General features: G+C 37.7%; 1 protein-coding gene across 9 annotated transcripts in view; it reads left to right on the top strand.

Moving 5' to 3' along the window:
• MAPK10 (mitogen-activated protein kinase 10) overlaps positions 1-13015 on the top strand; it is a 204295-nt gene that overhangs the window by 164648 nt on the left and 26632 nt on the right. For all 9 annotated transcript variants that reach the window (XM_018073715.2, XM_018073708.2, XM_018073732.2 and 6 more), the window contains one exon: positions 11596-11778. In XM_018073715.2, the coding sequence (XP_017929204.1) occupies positions 11596-11778 (183 nt within the window). The remainder of the gene's footprint in view (positions 1-11595; positions 11779-13015) is intronic.

Here is a 13015-nt window from a genome sequence, read left to right as displayed (position 1 = left end):
AAGTAAATGTGAAAACAGAATATATTCTTGATACATTCTTGAAGTGATTTATAGATAAGTGCATTAAATCAGTGGACAAGAGGACCAAGCAGACCAGGGATGCATGTTTTCCTTAGAGACCATTCTAGATTCAGGACTGAGGCAGCCATATTCTTATTTTATTTGATGCTTTATTAAAACTTCAGTATGTACTTTATTATTTACCAGTTTGTGAAAATGTTTCTTATGCACAACAGCAACAGAGCACGTTTGGTTTAACTCCGGTCATTCATGGTCCGTAGGATGATGAAAATGAGAAATGGAGATGACCTGTGTACAAGTTTTCCTCCTAATCTAAACTCTGTACTTAGAGGAGTTTCTGGGCATTATTTGTTTTCATGTAACTTTCTCTGAATGTGTGTGCATGTACGTTTATTTGTGTGTGTATACACATATCAATTCAGTTCAATACTTCACTTGTGGCCTCATTCACACTTTAAAGATTTCAATATTTTGGTCAAAATGTGGGAAAAGTATTATCTGAAGAGCATTAAAGACATGAAAGGAGGCAATTATATCATTAATATTTTCACAGCCCTGTCTAGTGAGATTCTAATTTGTGTTTTGTCCAAAATGCTGGGTGAGCATATGCGTATGAAATGAACAGTACACTTGCCTTGTGTTTTCGTGTGATCTGGAGCACATATCTTCTGCATATGTGATAGTAAACCTTTCCCTTCTATGTGGTAATGGCAATCGTTAGCACCTATTTGTGTTCTGGAAGATTTGGCTCAGACTGTGCTTGTGTTTCCTGTGAATGTGGAGTGAGACATTTATGTGTAGGGGTTAGCATCCTTCAGTACTTGGAACTGTTTTTATGTTCATAGACTTACATTTTGTAAGGTATCATTTAAAGAAACCCCCAAATAAATACAAAACGAATTGAATATGTCTTTAATAGCACTTCAGAAACTGGTTTCTTTGATACAGCTGCATACTTGTTAAAAAGAAAGAGCACAAACCCTCTATAATTAAACCATTGTGTTCTATTATTGCAATAACTCCACAGAAATCATCACTACCAGCTGCTGATGTGTTTGGGATTGGTCTGTAATTGAGTTCACATTCTTCATTTGTATTTATTACACGCTGCTAAACTTGCAGTGTGTTTTATGTACCACTCTGCTTTTCCTCTGCTGTTCCATGAATGTCTATTCCGTGAACAGAGAACGATGCTGCTGCTTTCTTTCAGGCTGCTGAGCATCCCTCCTCAAAGCCACCTCTTCTCCAAATCCATCCCCCCACCCCTTCCCTGCTGCTGAGCAGCCACCAGCCGGGGTTCAGCACTTCTGGCTCCCCTGCCCATCTGTGCAGCTGAAAACCAGTCAGAAAGCTGCTGAGACTGATGACCTCGTGGCATCTTCCTGACCCCTGCACAGAAAATGCTTAGCATTGCTGTGGAAAGGATTATTTCTTCAGATGAGTTAGGCAGCTGTATAATTCCATCAGCAGAGATTATAAACCCTAAGAGCTTGAGGCCAGCATTCTTAAGGATATATTTAAGTGTAGGAGCAAGAGTAACTAGATATCTGCTTCTTTAAAAAAGTTTCCTCTTCGACATAAAATTGATGTAAAATGGGTTAAGACTGGCAGTGTACCAGAATCTGCTATCAGCAATTTTTTCTTAATAGGCAGTGCTTCATTTCACAACCACACTCTGATTTGAAGAGTATTTAATACTAATTTGTGTCAATTTTTATGCATAAATAACTATGAAAAGCAGTTTTAAAGCTGAAAGACTGAATATTCATGAGAAATGCACTGTCAGTCATACATTTGACTGCAAAATTTACTCTTTGCCATTTTCCAGTGGTTAAGGAGTGTAGGTCATTTGATACTGTTACTGTTTGCACAACTAAATGGTCCATTCAGCTAACTTAAAAAGTTCTGTAGCAAAATTCACAAGCAGGAAAGCAGAAAATGCCTCAGAGTAAGTACAGAATGTAGTGCTTGGCTAGGCTGCAGCTCTGTGCCACTCCTGTAATCCGTTTGAATTCACTGAAATCACTTGGGTGAAGCTGAGAACAGAACCCACCTCTTCTTTTTTAAACTCCCAATTGTGAAGGATGGTTTACGGTGTCCAAAATCCTCGTGATCTTTACTGATCCTTGAAATTTTACTGTTTCTCTACCATTTTTGGTGCATGCATATGATGCAGTTAATTGTGAGCTAAAGCCTTATTTTTTTTTTTCTTAATTTCACGTGAAACTTCTTTTCAAGGTTGACAGCAGTAGTTCTGGTTTCAAAAAAAAACAAACCTATTATCATGAAGCTTGGATATGCTTGTGCCTTGAGCAGGGAGAAAATGGCAACGTGGTGTGTTGTGTTGCCTCAGAAGCAGCATGAAAAGCTGATTGTACCTGTGAGTTGACTTTTGTTCTGTGTGTTCTTCTCAAGATCTTATGAGGGAAACTGTTACTCTTTTCTCATCACTGCATAAGTGATCTGAAGGAGTTGAGAAGGTGCCTTAGAACTCTGGTGAGCTGTGAAAGTGGTAGTTACACTTTTTTTTTTTTAAACTGCTGAATGCATTTTGGGCAGACAAGGATGAATGTGCCTTTAGATCCTGTAGCTGGGAAAGCTTAGGGAGACAAGTATATGTTTCATTACAGAGGTGTGGGGTTAGCATGATGTCAGCTTCTCTTGGTATAAACCACAGGGGTCTGCAAAAGGTATCACACAGCCTTATTCTGCAACTGCAGTCACACTGTGCAGGTCAGAGAGATTGGGGCACAGAGGTTTTATGCACAGTTTTACAATTCATTTAGGAGGCATTTAATAATGCTTATGCATTACCTACCCCTAGGCTGGGTACATCATCATCGTGCATCCAGCTGGACACGTTACAAAGCCAGAAGTGCACCACCACAGAAGGTTCTAAAAGGCTAGAAACAGAGAGGAATACTACAAGTAGACACTGGAATAGTGAGGAGATGTTCATGTTTTCTTGTGCTTGGGGATTGCCAGCTCTTGTGCTGCGTGGAAAATGCCCTTAAGATGTGCCAGCTCTGTTGTGCCCCCTTGACCCTGAGGGCTGCTTCCTAGGGGCCCAATTGACTATCTCCTTGAAGAACTGGAAGTTAGTTTTCCAAAATTCAGGATCCTGACTTTACTCTTGGCCTGACACATATCCCTCAGGACTGCAAGTTCCACAAGATCACTGCAGCCCAGGCCACCTTCAATGGACTTCAGTGGTGTCTTGGCAGTGCTGGGTTAGCGATTGGATTTGATAATCCTAAATGCCTTTTCCAACCTAAAAAATTCTACAATTCTATGGAATTTCTCTTAGAAGTCACTAGGCATCAGTCTTACCAGAGCTCTTTTGAAATTTTCAGCCAGTGCCAGGTGCAGCAGCAGATGTTTGTAGAGGAAGTTCTCCAGCCATCAACAGATTTGATGAGCTGCTGAATAAATACTGGGCAGAACTTCAAAACCATGTTATGGAATTCAGAAGATAAACAGGGCTCAGGAAGGGGCAACTAAATTTCGGAAGACAGCCAAGATCATTAAAGATTCTCACAGTCAGAGTCAAAATTCACTCCTTCAGACCTTGTGTTGAGACCAGTTCTCTGAAATTCAGGAATATGACCAGTGTGAGATGAAGAAAGTAGACAGAAACACTGTAAGCCATCAGCATCCTTGAAGGACTTTTTTTAATCTATACTGATGGCCATTTCATTTCAACAAAAACAAAACCATTTTTTTCGTGACCCATATTCTGAAACACTAGTTGTTCACTTTTTTTATGGACTCTTTTCAAGCATAGAGGTAGTTCACTTACAAACTTCACATCAAATTAAACTGAATTACTGGTGAAATGCAGAGTGGCAAAATTTAGGTAGTTTTCTGAAAATACTTTTAATTATACATATTTTGCCTAATAACTTTGTCTTGGGTTCCACAAACAAATGCTGCTGTATTGAGTCAGAATGATCTACAAAGAACTCTTAGATGATGCACTGTAGCTGGTCCAGCTATATGTGTACACAAGTCATTATAGCATCGACTACAATCTCTTTTTAGAGGTGGGTTTATACTTTCTAGGATGAATGGAAAATTATTTTTGTGGGCCCCAGAGAAGATCTCAATAACTACCATAAGGCTTTCTCTGCTTTATGCAGAAGATGCAGGGCCTGTTCTGACTACATAAGAAGAGAACACGTTATTGGAAACTGTTGTAGCAAATGTTTTAAAAACAAATTTCTTGGCACATTTTCTTTGTCGAGAAATCTGAACTGATGAGAAATGACACAGAAACTGCAGAAATTTTGCATGAAAGTCTAATGTAGTCTTACCTGGTTGAACTAGTACAGAGTTCTTGGTTACAACAGTAAGCAAAATAGTATTTTGTATTTTTCAGTGTATTATTTGCATTAGAAATCATAAACTATGTAGGAAAAGCAGATTTGTGTATTTGAACAAAAAATTAATTCTGCTTTAAATTTGAGATGAGAATGCTACTCTGTTTGAAAAGTAATTTTTTTGGTGTGTTTTTCTTTAATGAGCATCCATTCTCAATGGCCAGTGATTCTATACTGAAACAGAGATCTCATGGAGAAACCACCAAAAAAAAAAAGGAGTGCCCAGACTGAGAAAAACCATTCCCAATACTTGTAGAGTACTATTAAATGGACAAGAGATGGTCCATTGTCTACTTAATTACATTCAATACAGCAGTGGAACTCTGCTAGAAACGGTTGTACTAAACACAAATTGTTTGAACTTTGACAATGTGCTAGCAGCTTATAATTTTATTTTTGAAAAGCTACCATCTGTATGCAAATATAAGGAAAATGAGAACACACTTGCTCATATCCAGTAATGTAAATCAGTTCATGCATTTTCAAGGAAGTATGCTATAGAGGAGATAGCTGTCAAGACCAAATGCTATGCAGCCACGTTTTCAATCACTCCCCTAGAAGAACAGTTTGAGACCTATGGAAGACACCACATTTTATAAATCCTGAATATGTAGCATTGCTGAAGCAAGTCTTCATGGGATGGGTATATAAGTATTCTTCATCTGAAATGGTCTTAATAAGTTTCCTATTACAGGAAGTTATCTTTTTGACAACTGACCTATTGCATATATTTTCACATGAAGCTTTTTTATTTTCCTTCTTATTTAACCTTTTCTCTTTGCTGACTTTCCATCCTTTGAGTAATGTGTAGTACTTTTGCTTCTTGGAAGTCAGAGGAAATGTAGAGATAGAACTGATGTAAAAGACTGGGAGAGTAAGACTGAGCTGCAGGTTGCTAGAGTTGACTCAGCTGATATAGACTGATAGACAGATGAATATATAGAAAGATGTATGCAGCTGAGTATTCTTGCAGAACTTCAAGGCCAACATTTGACTTCTGTTAAACACTGTGAAGTTGAGTAATCATGAACTGTAAGAAAAACTTGTTCGGAAAGGACAAAAAGAGCTTTTGAATAATTACACAGATGAAAACACAGAATGGTTCTGTTTTATCGTGATTGAGAAATAGGAGCAACCCTACAGTTTCCAGGAACTTGTTTACTATGTTTTGTGCTTGAGGAGTCCAGTTTTTGATTTCATATCCAAATTGTTGCAGATACATCTGAGGCAGAGAAGCAAACTGTGTTCTTGGAAGCACTGATCAAACCCATATCAACTTCACTGACAAGAACAAGAGAAACACTTACTTTAGGATTCTGCTGTATCACTCAGATCCTACTTCCTATACAGACTCCTATGAGGCTCTTATAAACACTTGTAACCTTGGAACACTCATAGATCGTAACACTTGTGGATGCCCCTTCCCTGGAAGTGTTCAAGGCCAGGTTGGATGGGGCTCTGAGCAATGTGGCCTAGTGGAAGGTGTCCCTGCTCATGGCAAGGGGGTTGGAACTAGATTGTCTTTAAGGTCCCTTCCAACCCAAGATGTATGATTCTGTGATTTGCTTGCTGCTGTGTAAGCACAGATGGTCAGTAACTGAATGAAATACCAGCTAAAAGACAATAGTGTTTGAAAATTTTAGTTAAAATGTTGTCATAAATGTGTACCTGAAAAGTTAATGACAGCTGCACAACTAATACCACTATCTCCTAACTTCTGAATGATCAGTGGTAGTTTTCTGAAGTCATTTTATTTGTGCTACACATTATTTTTATTATCACCACATGTTCTATTATAGAATATAAATAGCAACTACTATTCCAATTGCACAGTGTTTTCTGTTACATTCTAATTATTTACAAATGCCACATTCTTCTCAAAGTGTTCACACAGAAAATGCTCTGCATTTACTGTCTTGTCAGATGGTAGCATTTGTAAATGTAAAGTCTTTGTGAATTGTGTTGAGATCAGTATGTAAATTGTGGGACTGTGGAAAAAATATGAATGTGACACTGATGTCTCCCACAGTGAAACTAGTTAGTTCTTTTGTTTTTTAACTGTCTTATTTTAGAAAGAAAGGTCCAATTAAAAAAAAAATTAGTTGAGCTATCAGCTTTGCAGTTGGTGCCACAATTTGGTCTTTGGGAGGGAAAAATACAAAGCTGTTCATAGCAATCATTCTAATTTTGTTGAGTTAGTGGCATAAAAAAATTGCCTGAAGCAGTGCAGTTCTTGTTCTTGTTGGTGGAATGTGCAGATTTAAGGAGAAAGTTATTAGAAATGTGGTTCCCTCAAGATTTTGAGATTGAAAAGAGATGAAATGTCTGTCTGTCTGTTACAAAGGAAACGCCCCATGTCAGTTTTGGTTTTGTTATGCCTACCTTAAAAAAAGCAAGATTTGACATGCCCTAGTTCTATCTCCAGAAGCAGCACGTTTAGCCAGAAAGAGTAAATGCTGCTCCAGTGGAGTAAAACTCGTGCAGAACTGCTGATTAATAGGTGAAGAAAGTGCAGTCCCGTGTGCTGGGCAGGGAAGCATGGTTCCCCATCATCACCACCACTGTCCAGCACAATTCCAACAGCTCTGTTATAAGCAGGTATTTTTACAGAATTTCTAGTGTTTTCCACATCACAGTCCCTAGATACTGCTTGAGGAAGATTTTTGAAACAGGCTCCGTTTTCAGGAAAAGCGAATTATTCCATTAAGTTATTTGTATCCCAGTACAACTAAAACATCCTATGGCGAACATCAACCCCTCATGCAAAACCTTGTTGTTGAACATAACAAAATATAATCCTTCACTCAAAAAAAACCACTATGATTTAAAAAGATGTAACATGAGAAGAAAAAAGAAAAATTATTGTTATTCGGAGGCTAGGCAGCTTAGGTACAAAGACAATAATTTGCTGTTTAAATTTCATTTTTTTACTATCAAGCTATTACTTTGTACTCTGTAGAAATGCTTTTAATATGTTCTGATTGAGACCAAGAAGTATTGCAAATTTTCTCTTATAGGCAAGCTCCATTACCTTATAGTTTGGAAACTTGCAGAAATATCATTTATCTGAACTTTGCAGGCCAACTGAGTGAACAAAATGTTGGTCCTTAATTCACACTTTTGAAATACATTGCATCAATGCACACAGAAACATAAATACTGATAAACTTTCAGCCAGTACCTCTAAATAGATGACTTTATTGTGGAATCTTATTTTTCCAATGGAAACATTTTCTTCTTCATTCAAAATACTATATTCCCTTTAGAAATTTTATGCCTTTACTTTAGAAAAATATGTCGCTTAATCTGCAGTTCAGCTTCTGGTTATTTTCCAGGTAAATAATCGAGTATTTAGAAAGCAGAGGAAGAACAATCCTTAGGACAGTATAAGAGTGCAAAGAGCTTGGTGAGCTTGGAGCAACCTGAGACCTCAATGATAAATCTTCATTCAAAAGATATACATTTCAGAAATGTTTTCTTAAATCTTTGCAGTAACTCTGTATGACCACCTTAGTGTTAGTAAAAATGTTACAGTGCTAGTGCCAGAGGCAGGCTAATAAATCCAGGTTAGATCCCCTCTTCAGTCGTAAATTATCCAGATGATATTGTGAATAGTTGACACATTTTCCTTGATCCTGCCTGGGGCAAGGGACAGCTGAGGTGATTCAAATAGCTTTAAAGTAGACATTTCATAATTTCCCAGAGCTCTGGGTTGTAATTTTTTCCAACTTTCAGTCTGTCCAGCATCTGTTTAATTTCAAGGGAAAAACAGAATCTTCTGTTTTTCTTCTTTAAAATTTTTTTCACTCAAATACAGGTTAATCTTTTTTTGACCTGGGAAATTTCTGTCAGAGTTTTGAGTTCACTAACTCATAGTTACCATTTTTTCAATTGATGTGCAAATAACATCTACAGTTACAATCTCTCACTGGTTAATGTAACCTACAGTAGATTTTGATTCACATTAGGACTGTTCTATATATTTTCTATATATTTTTTCATTTGTTCCCTGAAGAATTGCTGAAGCTAATTCTAACTGCCAGCTAGAGAAAGCTGCTTATCAGTATGTGGACCTCAGATTTTTTTCAAGACTTTCCTTTTTTTTTTAAATCTTGTACCATGGTGGGTACAACTTCTCATCATTGGGTTTACCACAGATACATCACAAACGGTGACTGTGTAAAATGTTACAGTGAAATGGAGCTGGACCAGTATTTGGCAAGGATGTTATTACATATATTGGATCATGTATTGGATCTCAGAATATAATTCACTGATGGTAAGGTTTAGGCAATTGGAAAAACATTACTAGAGAGAAAATCTGTGTGTCCATCTGACTAAAAAATGGTCTTTCTCTACCTACTTTTGCTGGGCATGGTTTTGTTATTGATATTAATAGGACCAAAACAAGTCCTGAGTGCTCCATCATGTCAGTCTGTGTGTGTGTGTATAAATATATATGAATGTATTTTATTTAAGAGTTTTGGCAGTATATGAGCAATATAAGTCAGAAATAATACAGTAAAGAAGCATGATTATCCATTCAGATCATTCAGTTACTCAAAACCAATCCCTGAAGTTGCTGTGACATAAAGCCTGACCTTTTGGCTCCTGGTGCAAGCCAGGGCTGCAAAAGCTCCAGTGCTGCTCTCCTGCAAAACAAGTCTAGTCAAGGAGTGTAGTATGGTGGCTCTGCCAGCTTCCCTTGGCTTTGGCTCTTGTTTTTGCACTGATGACTCCCTCTCTTAAAATCTTCCAGTTGTGGGTGGTAGTTCACTTGTCTGTTGTTTCTTAGTGAGAGCCTTTCTGTCAGCTTAGAAGAAATGTGTGCAGTGGGCCATTGTCTAAGGATTTTCCTTCTCCCCTCTCTGTCACTGTTGTCAGTGGTTCCCACCATGTAGACCCTATTCTGGGAACTTGTACTCTTTTTTCCTTATTACTCATGTCTAAGCATCTTATTACATCTTCCCTCTCAGCATGTCCAAGTCCCATGAAATTTGGTAATCCCAAAGAGCTTTTTTTTTTAGTTTTTTGGCCTTCATGAAATGCCTGAGCAATGGGTAACCTGCTCTGTACAAGTGTAAGCCTCTGATGACTGCTTTGAAGCAAGTCCTGAAGCAAGCCCTCACTGTTTATCAAATGGCCTTCAGTCAATCTGCACGAGTAATGCTTCCAGTGATGATTTTATAGCTCGACTTGCTCACCCATTTAGCTTCTCCTGGCACAACTAACAGCATCTGTTTTTCTGTATTCTCTGTTCTTTTCTGCAAAGCATTTACACACTCTGTATTCTGAAGTTGCTCAGAAAGGCCTGCTTCTGAAATAGTCCAGCCAGCAGTCACTGAGGTGTTTTAACTTGAATACAAGTTTAAAATGTCAAATCACTTTATTTTTTAATAAAATGTTTAATGAAATATTCAGGCTACTCTTTTAGCAGCTGTAGTCTTGGATAACTTTAGTGTTGTTGCAATTCTTTGATTTTCTGTTGAGAAAAACATATTTTTCATGGACAATATGAGTTAAACTGCATACAATCTATGTAATGTGTGTGTGGGAGGTTTTTTTACTACATAAATCTTTGCTTTAGTTAAAAAAATAACAGTTATTCAGAATAATCTTTACAAACCACTGCAGTTTCTAGCAACCTTTTTCAGTTGAAAATAAAACCATTTAAAACACTGTTTTGGAATTCTTAAAGCACATGACTAAATAATTTTCATTCCTTTAAACACTTTTGATTAGTAAACCTGAAATTTTAAAATTAATTATTTGATTTTTTGTTCAAATAGGACATTTAAGGGGAATCCATATTAAGCCTATCTTTACTTTTCAAAGTATGTGAAAATACTGTTTCCATTTCCCTAAAATAAACCACTTTTTTTTTTTTTGATCTGAAATTGCTACTGCAACCAAGAGCTGGATTTGGCTTAACTTTATTTTTTTTCTTTTTATTTTCATTCTGTTGATCTGATTTCTCTCCCAGATTGTGAGGAACTGTCTTTAGTATTTGCAAGACTTCACACTTATGACATTCATAACAATAATAACTCAGAAGAATAATTTTTTTTTTAAAAAAATCTCTGTGCTGAAATGCTTTGAATGTTTGTATTTTAAAAGCCTTTTCTTTCCAGTATGTACTTAACCAAACTTCCTTAATCGTATTTCTTAGCATCAATGCCTGCATGTACTCTCCCTTTTTTTCCATGTTGTCATCAGATTCTTAGCTCTGTGAAATAGGCAGTGTGATGCAGAGGTGGTACTGATAATTTGCATGCTAATTTGTATGATAATTTACGTGGTTTTTTGGCACAGTAAGTCTTGTTCTGAACATGGCTGGAAGACCTACATAACACCTATCAGATGCCTAGTTGTTATCTCAAGAAAACTAAAAAATCAACAGCAGAACAACAAAAAAGCTCAGTACAAAATGCCTGTAATACAATTTCTTTTTAAGTGTTAGAACCTGTTTCTTAATAGTCAGTATCAGTCTAACAATGTAGATGTCTTGTTTTCAGTCAAAGAGAAACATCTACCTACACCTGTGCATCATTTTTCTACAGAAAACGAGTCCCAGCGCATTCTCATAAAATCAAACAAAAATTTTTGGGGGGGTTGCTGGTTTGCTGGTATCAGAAAAATTAGCACCAATGAAGTTACTGGAGAGAGTAAACACACAAGTGCGAAGCAGATGAGTTGGAGGTGACTTTTGTCCTGTGCAGAACTTCTTTAAGTTCTGGGTCTCACTCTGGGTCTCACTGCAGCTGGGTCTCACTCTCTACAGACTGAACAGAAAGGACAGGTGCACATGTTGTTCTTCCAGGCTGCGCTTGTGTGGTCAAGGTGACACAGTGGCAATCACCTGCATGTAAAAAAGGAGAGTGCAAGGCATTGGATTTCAAGTTTTTTTAAAAAAGTAACAGGCATTGACCCAAAGAGAGGAAGCTGTGTGTTTTCCTGTAGTGGTGGTGGTGGTCTTAGGATTGCACAATGCCCTCGAGTAAGTGTTGTTGTGTGAGAGAGTTTTCCCCTTTGCAGGCTGTAGGACCTGGAGGCATAGTGAGAACGAAAGGTAGTGACTGTAAAGATGTCATGAAGAGAACTAAACACCTCTGAGGGTTCTCAGAGAACACAAGCAGAAATGTCAGGAGACTACACTGGGGTTTGCATTTTGTTTCCCTTAACTACTGGTGTTCAGATATTGATCAGTGGAATAAAGTTATTGAGCAGCTGGGGACACCCTGTCCAGAATTTATGAAGAAGCTGCAGCCGACAGTACGGAACTACGTTGAGAACAGACCCAAGTATGCTGGCCTCACTTTCCCCAAACTTTTCCCAGACTCTCTCTTTCCAGCTGACTCGGAACACAACAAACTCAAAGGTATGTCTGAAAAGGGATGTGGTTCACATGCAACGGCTACAGTGCAATGAAGGATTTTTCCAATTTTTCTTCTCTCTAGTTGCACTCCCATTTAATGCAGTTAATTGCAGGGACAAATGACTGCATGAGTTTTGTTCAGCTGAAAGGCTTTTGGAAATGATTTTTGGAGATCCTGGTGCTTGGGCAGCCAAGGGAACTTAATCACTGAAGCATTGAGCTTATCCCCATGGTGTTCCATGTGATGATTCTGTAACATGAGGAACTGAGATGTTCCTGTATTCTTATTCTTAAACTTGTGATACAAAGGAGCAGTAAAACTTCTATTGGAAGATCTCAGACTTTGCACTGTTTTGTTTCAGGTGTAAGATACCAGATCAGCCAGATGCCTGCCCCATAGCTCTACCTTTACTAGAAAATAGAAAGATATTAGTAACGTCAGCCAAAATGATGTAGCTGAGGTTTAATATCCACTATGAGTGGATTTCTTCTTTGGAACAAATGCTGTGGGTCAGTTAGCATATGTGAATGAGAAAACTTAATTACAGTGTGACTACATATGTCCTGTATAAGAAAAGTTACAATGATTTTAATCATACATTGAAGTCCTTTTTAACTGAACAGGGCATTGACCTTCAATTAGAAAGAGCGATTAATGTGTGCTTAGTGTAGAAAGGATTTCCTGTCACAGCTCTAAACCCCCTGCAAACTTGTGCTGTGTATCAGTTGTGCACCACTCGGGTACTTGGAGCCACCTCCTACAGTGGCATGTAACAGTTTTCAATTGCTTGCAATTTGCATGTCATTACATGGCCCAGAATTTTCTTCCAATTAACAACTATTTCATAGCCAAGCTGCTGTCTTGGCTCTGGGAGCAAAGTGAAAGGTCTGAGCAGATGCTTTTGGATACGCAGAATTTCATACTCCATCTACAACACAATTGAATAATGGAATTTTTCTGGGTTTGCAGTTAATGAATAGAAATGACTGTCAAACAGTGCTGTTATCTTTTGGAAACAGAAAGTACATACATTTAGACATAATGAATGCCAGTTTTTAAGGTATAGTCACAGAACAAGAAACAGTACATTAGAAAAAAAACCTGCTTGTGCAGCATTGTATCATCCCATGCTCTGCCCAAATATTTCACCATAATGTAATGTTAGTGGTTTAATTAGATCTCACTTTTACTCACCCATGTGGGATGAGATACCTAATAATATTTTTGCACTTATTGCTC

The sequence above is a fragment of the Manacus vitellinus genome, unplaced genomic scaffold (assembly GCF_001715985.3).
Source record: "Manacus vitellinus isolate BGI_N305 unplaced genomic scaffold, ASM171598v3 scaffold_0_pilon, whole genome shotgun sequence".
In the NCBI taxonomy this organism is placed as follows: Eukaryota; Metazoa; Chordata; class Aves; order Passeriformes; family Pipridae; genus Manacus; species Manacus vitellinus.
Note: the sequence above shows the minus strand (reverse complement) of the source record. Positions and strands in the feature narration are given on the sequence as shown.